The sequence below is a fragment of the Amphiura filiformis genome, chromosome 1 (genome assembly GCF_039555335.1).
Source record: "Amphiura filiformis chromosome 1, Afil_fr2py, whole genome shotgun sequence".
NCBI classification, from domain to species: Eukaryota; Metazoa; Echinodermata; class Ophiuroidea; order Amphilepidida; family Amphiuridae; genus Amphiura; species Amphiura filiformis.
Window position 1 is genome coordinate 101176013 of NC_092628.1, and position 21486 is coordinate 101197498.

The window sequence follows — 21486 nt, forward strand, 5'->3', positions numbered from 1 at the left end:
GGGGCTGTGCAATAATTATGAGTGTAAAATTGGCGGGGGAAGAAATTTTGATGAGCTGAAAGGGGGCAAGCCGAGAGGGGGGGGAGCAAGCGATTTTTCACGGCACACATATTCATGGGGTGCCTTTTAAATAAAGCGCTTTACAGTACGGAAATGCTTATGCAACTCATGTAGGCTAGGCCTATATAGGCTACCGTACCCGGGGGGGGGGCCTATATCTAGACCACGGTTTGTAAAAATTGGGATCCCAAAAATTTGGCATGCGCAAGGGGGGTGCAAAGAATTTTTGGCGGGCCGAGAGGGGGTGGGGGCAAACAATTTTTGGCAGGCCGAAGGGGTGGGCAGGCGCGTATCCAGGGGAAGGGGGCGCGCGCCCCCCGGGTAAAAAAAAGGAGAGGGAGAGAAAGGAAAGGGGAAAGAGGGGAAGAGAGAAGGAGAAAGAGAGGAGAAATTAGTAGGCCTACTACGGGCCCACCGATATGCAGGGCCCGTCACGTCTTATAGGCCTAAAGTGTCAGTGGACCAGTGTAACATTTAAAATTTTGCAAATTGAGTTCGGGCCCTTTTTTGTTGTTGAAAGCAATAATAGGCCTACCGGTATAAATAGTGTAAAAATGATGCACCAACCCCCCCCCGCGTATGGCGCTCAGTGGCCGTTTTCGCTACTGTATTAGACACGTGTAATGTTTTAGGTAATAACTCAATTAGGCCTACAGTAATAGTAAATAATGTAACTTTTTCTAACTCAAATTGTACACAATAATATTGTCAAAAATCGCCCACCAAATGGCTTCAATTGGGCCTTTATTTTGCAAAATTTCGGGCAAAATTTATAAAGCAATAATCATTTTATACAATAACAGTGAAACTTGACCATCAATTGGGCCCTCATTTCACAAATTTTCGACTTTTTCAAACTAAAATTTTACATAAGAATAGTGCCATGGTCCACCAAATGGCTTCAATTAGGGCTTCATTTTGTAAAAGTTTCTCACTTCTGAGGGGGGCACATCCCCCCTCAGACACCCCCCTGCGTCGCGCAAGCGCTCCGGGATGTCCGCTTCGCGGCCATACATTGTATTTTTCAAATATCTACTTTGCGCCCCCCGGTCTACGAATTCCTGGATACGCGCCTGGTGGGGGCAATCGATTTTTGTTAAGCCGGTTTGGAAATTAGTACCGCCGCGCCGCGGAGCCGTTTATTATTGCATGCTCAGGGAAGTGCCACTGCTCAGTGGAATAAATGCGCGCGAAGCATGCCAAACTATGCTCCCCCCTTTTGGCTTGCCAAATATCCCCCCCTATAATTCACTACCCGGGCCCGGATAATTATTGCACTGACCCCCGGATTGGGCCTTTTGCTTAATTTGATATTTTTTTTAACCGACTGGTAGAGAGACTATAAATTCATTCGCGACTGGAGCACTTGTGAGCGCTGTGAAATTAGTAAGGAAATCCCCGAAATTTAAATTTCTGAATTTTTCTGGCTCTGACAAACAAGTAAATTTGTTGGATTTCAAAGGTATTTTGAAAATGGAGTGGATATCATGTGATGGTCACGGTAAGATTGTTAAACTGGCATAACACAGAAGTTAATCAATTTATTATGTATGATTCATCAGCATGACATTGAGACTTGAGTCACCATTGTGTATTACTGCAAGCTTAACTTAAGCTTACCTCCTTGTTACCCACAACCCGGGCCTACATTTTTGTACAACAGGCTTACAACTTCTGGTTCTGGTTAGGGTTGAGTCTAGTGTCTAACAGATAAGCCTCATATCGGTAATACCGATTACAGATATTTGGATTCCAAAATCGGCCCGATCAGATTCCGATTCCGATTTTTTTGAAATTTTTAAACAAGCTAGTGCCCTAGCCTAGGCCTAGCAGAATTTGTCGATTTAGATGGTCACTAAGGCTGGCATTTTCGGTCGGGTAAACGGGTACCGCCTGAGATTACATTACCGGGTAGGAAATACCCTCCCGGGTACCGAAAAAAAAAAAAAAAAAAAATAACAAAATATCGTGAAATTTTTTTTTTTTTTTTTTAGGTCAAACCATGAATGATCCTGGCATTTTTTAATTTTTTTTTGCAATTTGGTACCGGTTACCCGCCGAAAATTGCGTATGGTACCCGGTACAAAATTACCCGAAAATGCCAGGCCTAATGGTCACAAAGTTAATGTTTTACTGTATTTCCTTGTGTATAAAAAGCTAACTAAAACACGTACGTCAGATAAGCAGACAGGTCTTGAAAATATGAAATGAAATTGTATAAGCTGCACAGGTAGGCCCTATAGAAAACACATCATTCATCGTATGCAAGGGTGACAAATTCGGAGCTTAAAACTGACATCCATTACCTGCGTTATGATGCAGAACTCATCCAAGGCTATCATATATCTTCATCAATCGAATGAATTGAACATCTCCTGAACATAATTCTTATTGAATAATATTTCTATTCTTGATTTGGGGAATTTATAATTATCAATTACGGACTTCCAACATAACCATGCAATTGGCGATTCCCGATCAAATTGACAATAACATGTGACGTGAAGGGGAATCCCTGTGATGACGATCGACGTTTGAGATACGTTTTGATGGGTTTCCCGACTTGCTCATAAGGGCGAGCACATGGCTAACGATCCCAAGACCGGAAGAGGATGCAACCTGGCGTGTGTAATGGAGATTTCAGCTCAGAATTCGTCAATTATCATTGGCATTTTGATTAAATAAAAAACATAAAAGGATACGCTATCGCTTAAAAGCTATAACTGAACTGGAATTATTTTATTAATTTGGACCGTACACAGACATTGAAGAACAATACCCAAATAATGATCGACAAGTTACATCACGTCATGGATCAATAAATACACACGGCGCGGTGTGATGATCATGATTAGACGGGGTTATTCCCCATGTTCATGCCAAGCCAGAGGATCAAATAAAACGCCAACGTCAAGGAAATTGACCCAATTAGTAAGTTAGCAACAACATTTAAACCATTTTACTGATAAAATGTTGTCTGATGACATCAACTTTTATTTATTTTTGGCTTCTGACGATCAGTAATAATGTATTTTTAACAGATTTGAGTTACACTTCAACATTATTGAAATCGGTATAGGAAATCGGTAAATGATAAAAAAATTTCAGATACCGATCAGATACCGATAAGGTCAAAATCGGGCCGATTATTATTTTGCCGATCTTATCGGTTAGACACTAGTTGAGTCGGCATTGCCAGATATACTGTACTTCACCAACTTATCCTGGAACCTAGGATTGGGTGCAGATATCAGAACCGGTCAACCGGGGATGCCGGATGGTCCCACCCCCTTCTCTTTTCGATTCGAATATTACAAAAACTTTTTTTGATTCTCATCAAAGTAGTCTCATATTAAAGAGCTAAATGAAAGAAAACTGATGAGGCATAAATGAATATCATACGATATTATTGGCAAATGTCGAAAGCAGAAGCGAAAATGCCCACTTGTCAGTTTTCTTTCATTAAGCGAAGGGCCTAAACAAGCATGACAAGCCATGCTTGTTTTAATGTTTAGGCCCTTCGCACTTGATTATTTAGGTATCCCAGGCAAACCTTAGTTAACACATTTGCTAGTCAGCGAAATTCGCCGAGACCGGGACCCAAACACAATGCATTTTTACATAGAAATTTGAATTTTTTTCGAGAATTGGTCGGTGAAGGAAACCTACATAAATATGTTTTCTATACTTCACTTGACCCAAATATATGATTTTTATGGTGATAATCAAGTCGCACATGGAATTTTAGAGGATTTTGATAGCAGTTCCATTAAAAAAAGCTGCTATCGCCATGAGACTAAGATCTAGAAACACCTCTAAATGCCGTTTTGGGGAATTTTGCTATCTGAATCTTTTTGATGAAAGTCAATCTTTGACAAGATGTCTTTGTTACGGAAAGTGCTATGACAAAAATGTTTTCAGTTTTGGCTTTCTTTACTCGAGGGCTTTAATTTGATATGTAAAATGGTGCAGTTTGATGGCAAATTTGAATTCACCTAGCATACCTAGATTATTAGTTTCTGTTAAAAGATTTTGAAAAAAGGATGAGGACACAAGGTGACTTTTAATTATTAATTATTAATTATCTTTTATTTTCTTTATTTAGTTTGAACTATTATAAGCAACTATTGACTCATTTTGACTAGAGTGGGCATTTAATTATTTCACAACAATATTTGATTAGGTGAAGGTGGAGTTGTACTCTTTGTTCATTCATCATTATTGTTGATATTATTAAAGTCAGAAAATGGCAAGTAGAAGTAGTTGAAAGTTATTTTAAAGGAGTATTTCGTGATCCTAGCATCCTCTATTTATGTCATTTTTCATTAGATATCCACGAAAAAAACATATTCCCAAAGTTTCAGTTGATTCCGATTTTGCGTTCGCGAGTTATGCATGATTATGTGTATTACACTGCTCCATAGACAATGCGTTGTAATTTCAAATTCAAATTTCACGATATCTTTGCTAAACGAATTAATCTGCAAGAAATATTTTGTACACAAACATGTAGCCAGAGGTTTCCAGTGATATAAAAATCTCAACTTTTTTTGAGAAAAGTGGGGGGATGAGGCTGTGGATCACAAAATGCCCTTTTAAAGGAGAAAATTAGAAATTAAAATAAAATAATTAATTATTTTGAGAGTTTCAATTTTGGACGCGGGCGGTAAACAGGAAACTAATAATCAAGTGCGAAGGGCCTTATCCACTACGCAGGGGGTGTCGGACTGAGGAGGGACATTGCCCCTAGGAAATTGAAAATTTTGCAAAATGAAGGTCCAATTGAACTTGAAGCCAGCCATTTGGTGCATCCCCTCAGATTTGACTGAAAATCATTGCTAGCATATATATGGCTCATTCTTGTATTATGGGGTCCAATGGTGTCCGGTTATGACCGACACATAATTTGCCCTGAATTTTGAAAACTGTAACAGGTATTTGGCCTATTTGTAATTTTTTATACAAAACAAGTGGGTTATTACTAAAAACTTTCAAAAAAGAAATTGTTAACAGCTATTTTTAATTTTTATTACATGTAAGGTCTCGAAAATCATGGACACCACTTGTGACAAAAAAAGATCATCTACATCTGGTTGCCTGTTAGTTTCATTTATATATGACCATTGCTTATTTTTTTGGTCTTATTGAGTGAATAGGATGTATACTAAAATTGTATTATGAAAGAAATGTTAGCGACAAAACATCTGTTAACAAAGACAGCGCTTACGCAAAGTACATATTTTGGTGTCCGCGTTATGCGTGACGTTATGACCGACATGTAAAAATGCAAAATGTGCTATATTTTTTGAAAATGGGGTAATTTGTAAACAACAAATACTTCAAATGATATATTATGACATGTTTAAATATATGACTGACAAATGGAAATTGCAAAATAAGTTGAATTAAAGTTAAAGCTGGATATTGTACGACAAACTGGACACCGAGTTATGACCGACACATGAAAATGAATAATATGTCATAATTTTTAAAAATTGGGTATCTGATAAACAATGAATACTTAAAACAACAGTGTGATATGTTTAGATAAATTTGCAGGTCAAATACACTTTTCAAAGTATGACATAATTACAGATAGCTTGTTATTGTCAGTCATAACTGGACACCAAATATTTTGGTGTCCAGTTATCTGTGACACCACTGGGCACCTTAAATTCTCTCATGTGCACAAAATTGATGTTATAGAAAGTCATCCACTTATCTATTATGCCACACTTGTGCTGGCCCCACATAAAAATGGCAACTTTTAATCTAAACTGACAGAAATTGTACAAAACAGGCCCAATAATTAACTTTTGGGTCAATTTTTGACCATGTATTTTGACCAAAATGCAAATATGCTGTTTTGAAGGTTACAGCAACTTCTTATAATGTTATTTTATTTTTACATTATAAAAGCTCCTAAACCACATTTAACTTGCAACTTTTAGCCATTTTGGCATTTATATTTTTTGTTTAGCAGGGGTTAAAACATGTTTGGTGTCCGGTTATGCGCGACATTTTAGAGTGATTTCTCCACATTATGTGCTTCGTACAGATTTCTGGGCAATCATCGCTGAAAATATTTTGCAGATTTTGAAAGAGTATATAATTCCACTCAATTTAAGCTAACTTTTGACATTAATATTCAATTTTGAAAATTTGACTGTATGTCACACCATTGGACCCCATAATACAAGAATGAGCCATATATGATATATACCTCTACTATGGCAATAATTATTAACACATGGAAAAAATTAGCGCTCAACTCCAAGCGGTTTCGGATATACGGCTTGTCAAAATTTCACCCAGACCCCCTTTTTTGCTCTCGCGAGTCGCGTCGTTGAATTTGTCGCGTTTTGGAACACTCATATTTTGACTTTAGGAAAAAGATATTAAGCTGAAAATTTCTACCTAGAGTGACTTTCACCCAAATAAGCAGAATCTGGCCTTAAAAACAGTGTAGTGCTTCCACTTTAAAAGTTATGGGTCTCCCAAAATCCCTTTTTGTTTTGTCATATTTCACCGTGTACGGTTTTCAGAGCCCACTCGTACTCTTTAAAAATAGATATCAGCGAATGTTCAAACTTCATAAAAATGCTTAATAGGCCAATATCTCTCCCCTGAAACAATAACAGACCATTGACACCATTAATTAGGTATTGGCTTGGACCCAAAGTTTGCTCTGCAAAATGAAATCCTGAAAACACCGCCCTACCAGTTGACCTTTGACCCTACAGATGAAATCCGACACACTTGAAACTTACACAACACATACTTAAACATTTGATATCTACCTATACCAAATCTTAACTATGTAACTCCACCCCTTCTGGGTTAGAGTGGATTATGAAATTTAGGTATTTTATAGAGTTGGGCGACTAAGTCGCCAATAGTCGTTAGTCGCGACTTTTACTGATAGTCGCGACTACGACTATTGAAAACCAAAAGTCGACTAATGCAATTATATTTTTGTGTTAAAAAATTACTTTAAAAGTGCCAGTTATTCGCACCAAAACCAACCAAATACTAACATATAAACTGCGAAAATGTGAAAAAATGTTAGTCATTGTCTTACCAATAGTAACACTAACCAACAAGTAATCATAATGTCCATAAATCATCATTAAATTGGTGTTATTGACTTGTTGTCGAACTACTTTCCCACAAGATAAAAGCCGTTAAAAAACTCAAATTACTTAGAACTGTTGAACATCTCATTATGATTATAATTTATGCAGCGATAACAGGTGTAGCAGCGTCATAGCGTGCATGTACAGACCTAGGTTGGGTGTTTGTACCAACTACTGAAGGTATGAGATTATTTCAACTTTGGAAAGAAACAGCGAGAACTTCCGAGAAGTGTTTTCCAAAAGGAAAATTTAGGAAAATATTATTAGATTAGAAGTACTTTTCACGTAATTTCAAAAAGCTATGCTTATTGTGGTAACAGAATATTTAGAAAGCAACAGGAAAATAAACAAATTAGCTGACAAACAGTCGTAATGTTGCAATGCCACCCCTGTAGCGACAAATGCAGTAGTCTAGATGAGGTCAGGTGACGTAGGTCGGAGGTGAAAGTTAATCGTACATGCACGATGCAACACGTTCATGAGCATACCATGGAAAATATGCACTGCCGTAGCGGCATGTTTACATATTTTCATGCACAGCAAAACATGGAAACGAACGAAGATCGCTATTGGAATATTGAAGGTTTGAGAAATTATATGAAGTTTCTTGTGCTGTTGCTGGAAAGTGGCAAGTGAATTTAATTGAACAGATAAGTTAGGCCTATATTACAGCATTTTACAGTCAAATATTTAAAGTAGAAAAGGTTCTTTTTCAGATCCAATTATTCTGGTACTTACTCAGAAATATTTCAATTCCTATCAGGAATCTTGATCACTCTGTTGTGGTGTTTCTAGATGTTTGATGAAACGGCAACACTGTTTGGTCTTGATGACGTTTCCAAACTTCCTGGTTGCCGTTTGTTGATGAGTTGATCGTAGATCTTGTCTAGTTTGTAAGCCCCCCTCGTCTTTGTTCATGGTGTTCTGCCCCCTACTTCTTATCCAGATTGCCTTCTTCAGCCAGCGTGTTGTTTTGTCTGCTTCTTGGTCAATGATCTGTGCCTCCTCCCACCCAATTACGTGATTTTTTGCTGCTACATGTTCTGCTATTGCTGATTTATGAATTTCTGATGTTGAGGCTTTTCTTTGAGCCCTAGTAAAGCTTTTTGCACTCACTTTCTCAGTTTCTGTTTTATGTTCTGACAGTCTTGTACCGAACAAGCGACCAGTTTCACCAATATATGTTTTGGGACAGTTTTGGCACGGTATTTCGTAAATAGCCTCTGCTGTCTGCAATGGGTCGCGTTTGTCCTTAGGGTGTACAAGTAGGTTTCAGAGTGTGCGGTGGGGTTTGAAACAAGTGGAAAACCCGTGTTTCTTGAAAACCCTGGAAACACGTTCTGACAATCCCTCAACATAGGGAATGACCACAAAACCTTTGTTCTTTTCTTTACTGTCATTTGGAAGGCTTTCTCTTTGGTTTTGGATTCTCTTTTTCTTCTTTCACCTTGTTGATGGTCCATGCTGGGTATCCAGACGCTTGCGAGTGCTTGTTTGATGTGCGACTCCTCTTTTGCCGGTCTTCTGGCTCGGTGACTATACTATCCTTCCTGTCGAGCAGGGTTCGCACTACTCCTAACTTCTGATGAAGTGGGTGGTGGGATTGGAACTGTAAGTATTGGTCTGTGTGAGTTGGTTTCCTGTATATGCAGAGTTTGGTCGTGCCGTCGGGTTTCTTGATGATGAGAGTGTCTAGGAATGGTATGCTGCCTTCCGATTCCTCCTCGTACGTGAACTTGATACTTCCTGTTGGATCCACTTGGTTGAGATGTTCTGTTAAATTGTCCACTTCCCCACGCTTGATGATCTCTAGTACGTCGTCTACGTACCTCTTCCAGAGCGTCGGCTTACAATTGAGCGGTGCTGTTGCGATGGCTTCCTCTTCCAACCATTCCATAAAGAGATCTACAGCGATCGGACTCAGAGGACTGCCCATAGCCATGCCTTTCTTCTGTTGGTATATGCTGCCCTTCGAAGTGAAGTATGTTGTGGTTAAGATGAACTTGACTAGTTCCATGAGATCATCAACATTGAGAAGTGTCCTTTTTTTTTAGATCAGGATCTTGCTCCAACTTTCGACGAATAATGTCTAAAGTGATCTCAATCGGAGTGTTGGTGAAAAGGGACACCACGTCATGAGAAATGAGGCATTCGTCTTCCTTGATGGTTACTTCCCCTAAATCGTCGGCTAACTGCTTTGAGTTAAGCACATGGTGACAAGAAGTGCCTACTATAGGGCTTATGATGTCCGCCAAAGATCGGGATACATTGTACCCGATCGAGCCTGTATAGTCGCTTATGGGACGAAGTGGGGTATCCTTCTTGTGGATTTTAGGGCTGCCGTATATCCGAGGGACAATTTCAGCAGTGGGATACAGATATTTTTTGTCCGCACTATTTATCTTACCCTCTTTCTCGAGTCTGCTGAGTATAGTCACCAACTGCTTTTTATATTTTGGTGTAGGATCTTTGTCAAGTTTAACATATACACTGGTGTCATTCAACATGTCAGATAACTTGGTCTCATACTCAGTAGTATCCATGATAACGGTAGCTCGACCCTTGTCAGCACCTAAAATCTTGACAGATTTCTCTTTCTGAAGTTGTTTTATAGCAACTCTTTCCTCTTTGGGTATATTTGATTTTGGGGGTTTGGTAGATTTAATAGCTCCTACAACCTCTGATCTAAGTTGGGCTGCGACACCGCCCGGTAATTTCCAGCACGCTTTCTCACACGCGATGATGTACTCATTTGTTATGGACGAGTCTACACTGTCCGGGGATATCAAACATCTAGAAACACCACAACAGAGTGATCAAGATTCCTGATAGGAATTGAAATATTTCTGAGAAAGTACCAGAATAATTGGATCTGAAAAAGAACCTTTTCTACTTTAATTGAACTATGAACGATCCTGATGAATCTGTTTCAAGAGTCAAATATTTGCATCGCAAACGTGCGATACAGTGTAGCAATTTGTATCGCAACAATGCTGGTTTGTGTAGCAAACTGTGATGCGATGCCGGCAATCACGGGTCCTGTAATCATGCATTATAAATACTAAATTGCCACCAATCTTTCACCCGATTTTTCAGTCCAATTTTAACCACAGATAGTCGCGACTATAGTCGTAGTCGCGACTATTTGCTGCCGACTAGTCGACTAGGAAAAAAGTGATAGTCGCCCAACTGTAGTATTTTACCAAATTTTACACACATTGATATAGGATGCTGGCTAATCTCTATCAAAAAAGTGTAAAATTTGTGAATTTTGAAAAGTGGAGTTACAAAGTTAGTTTCATCATTTCAATTTTATTCATAATACACATAAAACAGATATATTGAAAAGAATACATTTAAGGCCAGTCAGGAGGGTTGAGAAGGTACATGACCAGGCTCAAACATCCGCAAGAGGCATATTAAACAACAGGACAATACAACACATAAATGCAGTTTATAAAGGAATACATCAATAATATTATATTATAAATTAGAAGTAATATTGCATAAAAAATGTTGACAGGGACCCGCCCCGAAACAATTGCACAAAACGATAAAATATGGTCTAAAAGACGTCATTATGATTTAAATCGACCAGTCATGGTCATATTTTGAATAAAAAATTGAGTAAGAACATAGGATTGCACGTTGACTGAGTGATTTTGAACATTTATCAAAGACCCGTTTCATTGGTTTTTGGCTTTTTTTTTGAAACTAAGGGAAAATGGAACTCAGGTTACACTTGTTGGAGCTTGTGATGAGGCCTCTACTGCCTATTTCAATACAAAATAACTTTGAGTCATAACCCTGTTCTTGCAAATCAGCGATTAAACCGGCATATTTATTTTGTTTGTAGTCATGGGTTTTGTGGATGTTCTGCTCGAAAGGAATGCTGAGCTCAATAACGATGATGGATTTAGAGCTTTAGATTAACGAGAACCAGATCTGGTCTTTGCTGCGTGGGAAGAATATCAGGAGGGATTGTGGTACCAGCGATTTTAGTGGCACCATCTAAGTCACAGTAGAATTTCCAGGACTGGTCACTGATATCTTTGAGAGTATCCATGATTATGCGGAGAACAGAGTTATGACGCCAAGTATACCGACCTTGATCAAGCATGATTTTACAGTGATTAAGGACATGATGGAGGGTCTCGTGATGACCACATAAGTTACATTTGGTATTTAACTTTTTCCCCAGCGACTCAGATTATTTTTAGTGGGAAGGGTGTCAAGGAAAGCATTCAACATAAATTTCATGATGCCTTTAGGAGGATTGTAAATAAAAGATTTCCAAAGATAATCAGATTTTTCTGAGAGTGCAATATGAAACATGTCGCCCTGGACCACAAGATTTTTTAAATGGTTAACCCAGCTCTCAGTGACCTCGTCCTTGATGGATTTTGTCAAGTCAGTCTTCAGCTTCTTGTATGGCACATTGCTGTCAGAATTATCAACATGATCAATAGCGTTTTGACAATAAGTTGTGATGGAAAATTTTTAGCCCACTTTTTCTCCCTTTCAAGGTGGAGTCAAGAGCAACATTGACCTTGGAGTCGGCTTTTGTTCTTGAAGACAAATGAGCTGAAACATGACATTCAAGGTAAAGTTGATACACTGACTTGATATCCATCAGGTGGGGAATATGAATAACCTCGGTGGCAGCGGGTCTGGCAAGACCACACCAGTTTTTAATGTACTTATGAACAACTGAATCGAGAGCAAGGAGATGTGTTTTAGTCAAGTCATGGACGGTGAGAATGAAGCGGCAAGAGGGTACAGATGTAGAATAAGTGTTTAAGCATTCATGGTGTAAGTTTCAAGTTTGTTGGAATTCATCTGCGGGGTCAAAGGTCAACTGGTGGGGGCGGTGTTTTCAGGATTTCATTCTGCGGAGCAAACTTTGGGTCCAAGCCACAATTTAATTAAAGGTATCAGTGGTCTGTTGTTATTTCAGGGTCGAGATATTGGCCTATTAAGCATTTTTATGAAGTTTGAACATTCTCTGATATCAATTTAAGAGTACGAGTGGGGTCTGGAAACTGAACACGGTGAAATATGACAAAACGAAAAGGGGTTTTGGGAGACACATAACTTTTAAAGTGGAAGCACTACACTGTTTTTAAGGCCAGATTCTGCTTATTTGGGTGAAAAATTAAGCATTTTTATGAAGTTTGAACATTCTCTGATATCAATTTAAGTGTACGAGTGGGGTCTGGAAACTGAACACGGTGAAATATGACAAAACGAAAAGGGGTTTTGGGAGACCCATAACTTTTAAAGTGGAAGCACTACACTGTTTTTAAGGCCAGATTCTGCTTATTTGGGTGAAAGTCACTGTAGGTAGCAATTTTCAGCTTAATATCTTTTTTCTAAAGTCAAAATATGAGTGATCCAAAACGCGACAAAATCAACGACGCGACTCGCGAAAGCAAAAAGGGGGGGTCTGGATGAAATTTTGACAAGCCGTATCTCCGAAACCGCTTGGAGCTGAACGCTAATTTTTTCCATGTGTTCATTATTGCCATAGAGGTATGCTAGAAATGATTTTCAGACAAATCTGATGGGGTGGCCTGCCAAGATTTTCAGCAAATTGGTTGATTTGACATGGAATGACTCAAGTAGGTTTTTTCACATGGAAATTATTTTGTTTAAAAAGGTGATTATTTAACTTAAAAAATGAGGGGTCAACCATGTCTGTAGCTCAAATATCAGCAAAGTTATGGGCAAATGTCCGTTTTTGAAATTTTGCATTTTTCTGCGGTCATCATTGACAATGCTTTACAATGATTTACTGTACAAAAAAGCAAGTAATGCATCATTTTTCACCATGGCGATTCGTTTTACACAAAGGCGATTATATTTTATGAAATCTAACTATCACTGCATGATGACTTCTGTATCTGTATCAAGGATAAAGTACCAGCACTTTTTAGACTACGTCTCCAAGTTTCTGGTGTCCAAATGTTAAAATTTTGTGTTTTCCTATGGGGATTACACAGTTAAGCCATTTACATGTACTGTGGTCGCAATTTTTTGAGCTTTTTGAGTTGAACGTCGCCCACTATAATAAGCAATGTGGACATATCTACCTTAGCTTAGCTTAGCATAGCATCATCGCATCGGCACCTCATTCGCTGGTCAAGCTACGTTACATCGTGTGACCTAGTTCTTTTGACGCGATAATGAGACAGAGCAGACAGACACCGCTAAAGTAATTTGCTGATACCTGAATGGTGAGCCCTAGCTGAGTAACCTAGCCTTCTCCACTTACGAAGGCTATCTAGAACATTGTTATATTGCAAAGTGCAGGGTTCGTCGACCCGGCAGGCCGGGTACCAACTGAATAAACTACAACATTTACCCACTGTTTTTGGTAACATACAGTGATATTCTCCACATTAATAATATATGTTTGCTTTCATTTCAAAAAATGATCCATTTTTGATATATTTTCCCCAAATTTCTTTTTACCCTTGAATTCAGCAGCTTGTGACGATCTTAATCTTCAAATTTCCTGATGACTTCGCGTAATGTGTTAGGCGATATCAATATGCATATTCCTGTTCAATGCTCGGGTTTCAATGGGACGTGTTCCTGGCGTGGAAGCACTAGTACTGTTTCATTGTCTATGGAGATTTGTGTACAATTGTCCAGAATTTCGGCCATTTTGTCCGGGGTTTCCCTTTGAAGGGAATTTATGGACTGAATGTTCTTTTCAGAAAAACTAGCCTGAAAACCCACTAAAATGTGTAAAATTATATTATTGGACCCCAAAATTTGAGACTAAAACTTAATAGCAATTTTTTTGTCTCAAATGACAGGGTCCATGTGGATCCCATTAGTTTCAAAATCTTCAAAATATGGTCTTTCACGATTTTACAATAATATCCATGTTAAATTTGTGACCACAGTGGGAGGGAACCCTGGTCAGGAGTAAGATACCTTATCTATGCTTCATCAGTTAAAATTTCCAATGCTTTCTTTGTTGTTTATAGGAAAGACTTGCTATCTGAAGACGGGCACCAAGGAAGGAAGCAGCAAAGGCAAAAGTTTTTATATTTGTGGTGTTGCACACGATCGGTGCAAATTTATTAAACCAACTCAGTAAGTATATAAATAGTCAGACTGGGTATGACAAATATTTTATTTATATAACATAATTAACAATAAAGTTGTTTTTATAGTGCCAATATATGCATTATACAATAATAGTTTGGACAAAATTTTATCATATTTGTTGCCTTATTTATGATCAAGCAAAATGATGCGTGAGATTAAATTTTAATTTCTTTTCAAGTTTTAATATTATTAGTAATTTTTTAGCTTGATTTCAGTGAAAACTTCATGTTTCTTTATCCTAATGTTCAAGCCTTGAAATAACCAGGCACCCAGGAGCCATTTACCCAATGGTCATAACATTTTGGCTCTTGGTCCACACCAAAATCATGTGAAACAGGCTCTACATTTTTTAAAAGAATAGAGCCTGGTAGTTAAAGCGGGATTTGTATTTTATGTGTACAATAAACATATTAGCTCTTTAAAAATGGCTCCTGGTTCACTAGATAATATGAGACCAGGAGCCACTTTTTCTAAATGTGTGGTTCCTGGTCCAGATCTGCTTATTTTGAGGCTTGCTGATGTTAGATAGTTAAAAAGGTTAAGTCATAAAAAAAGGAATAGAAATACTGGCACATCGCCAATGTCTGACTCAATTTTGCTTTCACATTATTACTGTGTAGTGGATATTTGGGCAGTATTAAGTTTTAATTAGAGAATATTAAGGTATTGTTTTTAGCCCCTGGAGTGCATCTATCGTCTCATATAACACGGGCGACATCATCATTTTAAGTAAAACAACGAGGCGAAGCCGAGTTGTTTTACTTAAAATAATGTGCCGCCCGTGTTATATGAGACGATAGATTAGATGCACGACAGCCGCTAAAAACAATACCTTTATTCTAATTCTTAAACACTTCAATTCAAATAAAAATATCATAGGTATAATAGGCCTAGTTACAAATTTTAATCGTTTGAAGTAAATCCTACATTTTGCAAGGAATTATACCTAGGATTTAAAATTGATCAGTCCCGTTGTTGCTATGCGCCTCCGATTGGTTCAAATTGCGAGTATGTGTATCGCGTCGATGCACACGCGCTGACCCGTGTGATATCGTGTCATATCACGCGGGTAAGAACCAATAAGACATTCTCAAGTGTTTAAGAATGAATTTTAAGAATACTTTTAGTTTGCCATAGAAACAGGATTAACTACCTTAACAATACAGTTTTTGAATATATCGCCCTGCATTACAAGCAACATGATCAATAAATCTTTATAAATAATGAACATAATATTAAGGTAACAAAATTATATATTTTATACAAAGTTATAAAATTTATATATAAAAATATACTCAAAATCTTATGTGCATATTTTTTGTTACAAAGGAGATAGACAAGGCACATTTCTTCTTTGTGAACGTAAATGACCTGTACGTACAATTGTCTAAAAAGTGTGAACCTTAGTAAAAACAATGATCTTCACTTTCTTAAATCCTAAAGAAAGAGATTATACCCAAAGAGTACTGACTCAAAATGCCCTGTGTAATGCTGTGGCAGGCAAATATTGTACCTCCTGCATTTCTTGGCTGAAGCCCAAAATGGAACAGTAATTTGCGTCTTTAAGTATGAGCATTGCAAAGGTTTGTGCAAACAGTGCTTAGTTTTTGGCACAACTTGTTGCATGCAAGATACAAACAACAACATACTTTGAATTGAAATTTGCCAGGCGAATAGCGAAATAATCCTGAGATACACTATTTTGCCTCTATGAGCAACATGTATACATGGTGGAGTCGGTACTCTTTGGTTCTACCTCATTGGGAGGTACACTATTTGCCCTCCATGAGCGATACACAAACATGCCAGGGTTGGTACTCTTTGGTTCTACTTCATTGGTGAACTCGCAATTTATGCCTTTTAGTATCCATAGTCGGTTCTGACTCTAAAACCCTAATTAAATATACAAGCTTGATAAACAATGCACATATATATTACTGCAAATTACTTTACCGGTGTATATTTTTGTTTTATCTTTAGTTTACCACCATCTTACTGTCTACAACATGGAGAGAATATAGTTGAGCTCCAAGCTTTTGGAATAGCCAGTCAAACTAGAGAGAAGAGGTAAGACTTCATGCACTCTGATTTGGCTTTAAGGAACCAAGGAACAAAGCAAAAGATCGTTCATGAAAGTTCATCTGTGGTGGTATAAATCATGATTTTGATTTAAACTTTTGATCCAAACACAAGGAATACCATCTGAAAATTCCGAGGTAGGAATTAATTCCTTGTTTTTGGATCAAAAGTTTAAATCAAAAATCAAAGCAAAAGATTGTTGATGTTCGGTTTCATTGCTGACCTCTCCCTCCCCATCTGGAAAATAGGAAATGGGTCAAACCTACACCAGTGTTTTATAATAGAGCATTAGGAGTCTAAGCGTAATCAGCATTTTAACCCCCTCCCTACCTAATTAAACTAGTTTTGTTCAAAGGACAAAGTTTAAACAATCTTTTGGTTTGTTCCGTAGCTTATAGCTATCTAAAATTTTGATCTAAACCAATTCTGAATTGCCCGGAATATGAACATTTTTGTACCCGGTTCTGTTTTTTTTGTTCTTCTGTATCAAGTACTGTATAAGCCTGTGATGAATAATGTCAAACCGTGAAATGTGTGGAAATACAATGTAAAATCACCTCATTTGTTGGCTTGTACACAGTACTATCTTCATGCTGAATGACTTGTTTCTTCTATAAACTAGAAAATGCTAGACATTTGTTCCTTCAGTGAAGAAAAATGTCACTTGCATTTGATTGAACTAGGTTATTTAACCCCATGAGAACTACCTGCTGATTGGCCAAAAAGAAGTTTTCATTATCAATTGGCCCAATCAGCAACATTGTTAGAATAATTTCACCACACAAAAAATTGGGGTGAATTATTTGCAAAGCTCCATTCTGATTGGTGATTAAAGTGAAGATATCATGTAATTGACCAATGTTAGATCGGCAGGTAGTGCTCAGGGGGTTAAAACAAAGTTGAGGAACTACATTACATTATTTGAAGCTTATCATATCACTTGCATTTTACACTGAGAATGATGAGAATACAACGTTAGATTTAAACTTTGTTCAAATCTAACAATATTAATTATTTTGTTCCTACAGACGCTATTACCGATGCAGTCAGTATCGTGATGGTGGCAAAGGATGGTGTGGGCAAGTGGTTATAGGCCCATCAGAGGTAAGGCAATTGAGGGGTCACAAGTTGGTATCTCAGTCCTACCGATGCAGTCAGTATCGTGATGGTGGCAAAGGATGGTGTGGGCAAGTGGTTATAGGCCCATCAGAGGTAAGGCAATTCAGGGGTCACAAGTTGGTATCTCAGTCCTACCGATGCAGCCAGTATCGTGATGGTGGCAAAGGATGGTGTGGGCAAGTGGTTATAGGCCCATCAGAGGTAAGGCAATTGAGAGGTCACAAGTTGGTATCTCAGTCCTACCGGTGCAGCCAGTATCGTGATGGTGGCAAAGGATGGTGTGGGCAAGTGGTTATAGGCCCATCAGAGGTAAGGCAATTGAGAGGTCACAAGTTGGTATCTCAGTCCTACCGATGCAGCCAGTATCGTGATGGTGGCAAAGGATGGTGTGGGCAAGTGGTTATAGGCCCATCAGAGGTAAGGCAATTGATGGGTCACAAGTTGGTATCTCAGTCCTACCGATGCAGTCAGTATCGTGATGGTGGCAAAGGATGGTGTGGGCAAGTGGTTATAGGCCCATCAGAGGTAAGGCAATTGAGGGGTCACAAGTTGGTATCTCAGTCCTACCGATGCAGTCAGTATCGTGATGGTGGCAAAGGATGGTGTGGGCAAGTGGTTATAGGCCCATCAGAGGTAAGGCAATTCAGGGGTCACAAGTTGGTATCTCAGTCCTACCGATGCAGCCAGTATCGTGATGGTGGCAAAGGATGGTGTGGGCAAGTGGTTATAGGCCCATCAGAGGTAAGGCAATTGAGAGGTCACAAGTTGGTATCTCAGTCCTACCGGTGCAGCCAGTATCGTGATGGTGGCAAAGGATGGTGTGGGCAAGTGGTTATAGGCCCATCAGAGGTAAGGCAATTGAGAGGTCACAAGTTGGTATCTCAGTCCTACCGATGCAGCCAGTATCGTGATGGTGGCAAAGGATGGTGTGGGCAAGTGGTTATAGGCCCATCAGAGGTAAGGCAATTGATGGGTCACAAGTTGGTATCTCAGTCCTACCGATGCAGTCAGTATCGTGATGGTGGCAAAGGATGGTGTGGGCAAGTGGTTATAGGCCCATCAGAGGTAAGGCAATTGAGGGGTCACAAGTTGGTATCTCAGTCCTACCGATGCAGTCAGTATCATGATGGTGGCAAAGGATGGTGTGGGCAAGTGGTTATAGGCCCATCAGAGGTAAGGCAATTAAGGGGTCACAAGTTGGTATCTCAGTCCTACCGATGCAGCCAGTATCGTGATGGTGGCAAAGGATGGTGTGGTCAAGTGGTTATAGGCCCATCAGAGGTAAGGCAATTGAGGGGTCACAAGTTGGTATCTCAGTCCTACCGATGCAGCCAGTATCGTGATGGTGGCAAAGGATGGTGTGGTCAAGTGGTTATAGGCCCATCAGAGGTAAGGCAATTGATGGGTCACAAGTTGGTATCTCAGTCCTACCGATGCAGCCAGTATCGTGATGGTGGCAAAGGATGGTGTGGACAAGTGGTTATAGGCCCATCAGAGGTAAGGCAATTAAGGAGTCACAAGTTGGTATCTCAGTCCTACCGATGCAGCCAGTATCGTGATGGTGGCAAAGGATGGTGTGGTCAAGTGGTTATAGGCTCATCAGAGGTAAGGCAATTAAGGGGTCACAAGTTGGTATCTCAGTCCTACCGATGCAGCCAGTATCGTGATGGTGGCAAAGGATGGTGTGGTCAAGTGGGTATAGGCCCATCAGAGGTAAGGCAATTGAGGGGTCACAAGTTGATATCTCAGTCCTACCGATGCAGCCAGTATCGTGATGGTGGCAAAGGATGGTGTGGTCAAGTGGTTATAGGCCCATCAGAGGTAAGGCAATTGATGGGTCACAAGTTGGTATCTCAGTCCTACCGATGCAGCCAGTATCGTGATGGTGGCAAAGGATGGTGTGGTCAAGTGGTTATAGGCCCATCAGAGGTAAGGCAATTAAGGGGTCACAAGTTGATATCTCAGTCCTACCGATGCAGCCAGTATCGTGATGGTGGCAAAGGATGGTGTGGTCAAGTGGTTATAGGCCCATCAGAGGTAAGGCAATTGAGGGGTCACAAGTTGGTATCTCAGTCCTACCGATGCAGCCAGTATCGTGATGGTGGCAAAGGATGGTGTGGGCAAGTGGTTATAGGCCCATCAGAGGTAAGGCAATTGAGGGGTCACAAGTTGATATCTCAGTCCTACCGATGCAGCCAGTATCGTGATGGTGGCAAAGGATGGTGTGGGCAAGTGGTTATAGGCCCATCAGAGGTAAGGCAATTGAGGGGTCACAAGTTGGTATCTCAGTCCTACCGATGCAGCCAGTATCGTGATGGTGGCAAAGGATGGTGTGGGCAAGTGGTTATAGGCCCATCAGAGGTAAGGCAATTGATGGGTCACAAGTTGATGACTGATTAATGGTTTTTCAATAGGCCATTGAAGTGCATCATAAAGTGTTAAGTTTAAAATATTGGAATATACATGTTTAATGTTCAACAAAATGCCCATGGATATTTTTACTGAGAACCTTAGAATTAAGCAAGTATAAATTTGTCAAATTGTAAAATGGGTCTAAATTAGTTGGAAGTAAGTACAAGATGTGCAATATTTAATCTTTCCCTCCACCATACCCAATAATGCTCAAAGAGCACTTAAAGGGAAGCCCTACATACAAAACTAACAAAAAAAACACACTTTAACGTAAACAAGATAAAAAGCCTAACAAAAAGGGAATGGAATTCGAAGCAACCAGATGCAATCATTGGAGTGCTTTAAGATGGGACAACAGACATTTTCCTCATTCCACAACTTGGGACCTACATTGTAGGTGAAAGAAACTTCTTTGACAAAGCGTGAGGTCATTTCATTTTGGGGTCATTCGGGTCATCCAAAGTCAAATCGCTATACATTTTTGCAGGTTCATGAAATTTAGTGGGAACGGCCACCCTAGCTAGACAAATGTCAAGGTCATTTTGGGGTCATCCAGTGTCAAATCGCCATAGATTGTTGCAGGTTCATCAAATTTTGTGGGAACGACCACCGAAATGAGACAAAAATGTCAAGGTCATTTGGGGGTCATTCAGGGTCAAATGCCATAGATTGTTGCAGGTTTTTGAAATTTGGTGGGAACGACCACCTTAGCGAGGCAAATTTGTTGAACATTGCGTCCAGCAATACAATTTTGCGTCTGGACCCAAGAATTTGCATCCAGCGGGAGTCTTGGCAAGTTTAGCCTAAAAAGTGCTAATTTTATGCGCTCTTCACACAAATTTGTTTTACTTTGCACCACAGGGCCCCTTCTCAATTTTAGCTTCAATATGGTAAAAATTTTCGCGCGCATTTGTATCATAAACTTATTCTGTCGCCAAAAGGTGCTGGATTCACTATACCTCAAGAAATTTTTCCAACCCCACCCATGTCATAAAGAAATCTATGCCACTATTTAAGAACAAGTCACTAGCAGGGCACACATCTAAATGGCTAATGGTAACATTTAAATGCTACAAGTATTAAACTTACTAGACTATCGTCTTATTTTTCACATTTATTGTAACATTATTTTCAGAAAAAAGCGACCTGTAAAATTTCTGTCAGACATGTAACTTTTTAGAGTTACACGCCCGACTAGCTAGTGTCAAAAATTTAAGATCCATCCCTGCAGATATGACAAACTAGACTTTTTCTGAATCCTAATGACTAGAGAAATACTTTGGTAATTTAAAAAGATTGTAAGCAATTTTGACATTTGACCCCTGTATGACCTTTTCCCACCATACAAGCTTTCCACTAAGTATATTTTAGTATACTTTTGGTATAATATTCAGGTGACATGTCTAAAATGCTTTACAACAGGGAAAAAATTTAGTGGCTGGGTACACCATTTGTTTAGATTGACCTTACTAGTATTGGTAACAAAACATCCTGGCGATGGTGAGAACTATAATCATTCCTTATTTGACTTATTTTTACATAAGAACAATTTGAGACC

General features: G+C 39.1%; 1 protein-coding gene across 1 annotated transcript in view; it reads left to right on the forward strand.

Annotated features, from left to right (window-relative positions):
- Positions 1-1439: 1439 nt before the first annotated feature.
- The window catches only part of LOC140160581 (transcription termination factor 2-like), a 63227-nt gene continuing 43180 nt past the window's right edge, over positions 1440-21486 (forward strand). The window contains 4 exon segments of the mRNA XM_072183825.1: positions 1440-1561; positions 14195-14303; positions 16299-16385; positions 17426-17501. Of these exon segments, the coding sequence (XP_072039926.1) occupies positions 1534-1561; positions 14195-14303; positions 16299-16385; positions 17426-17501 (300 nt within the window). The 5' untranslated portion in view covers positions 1440-1533.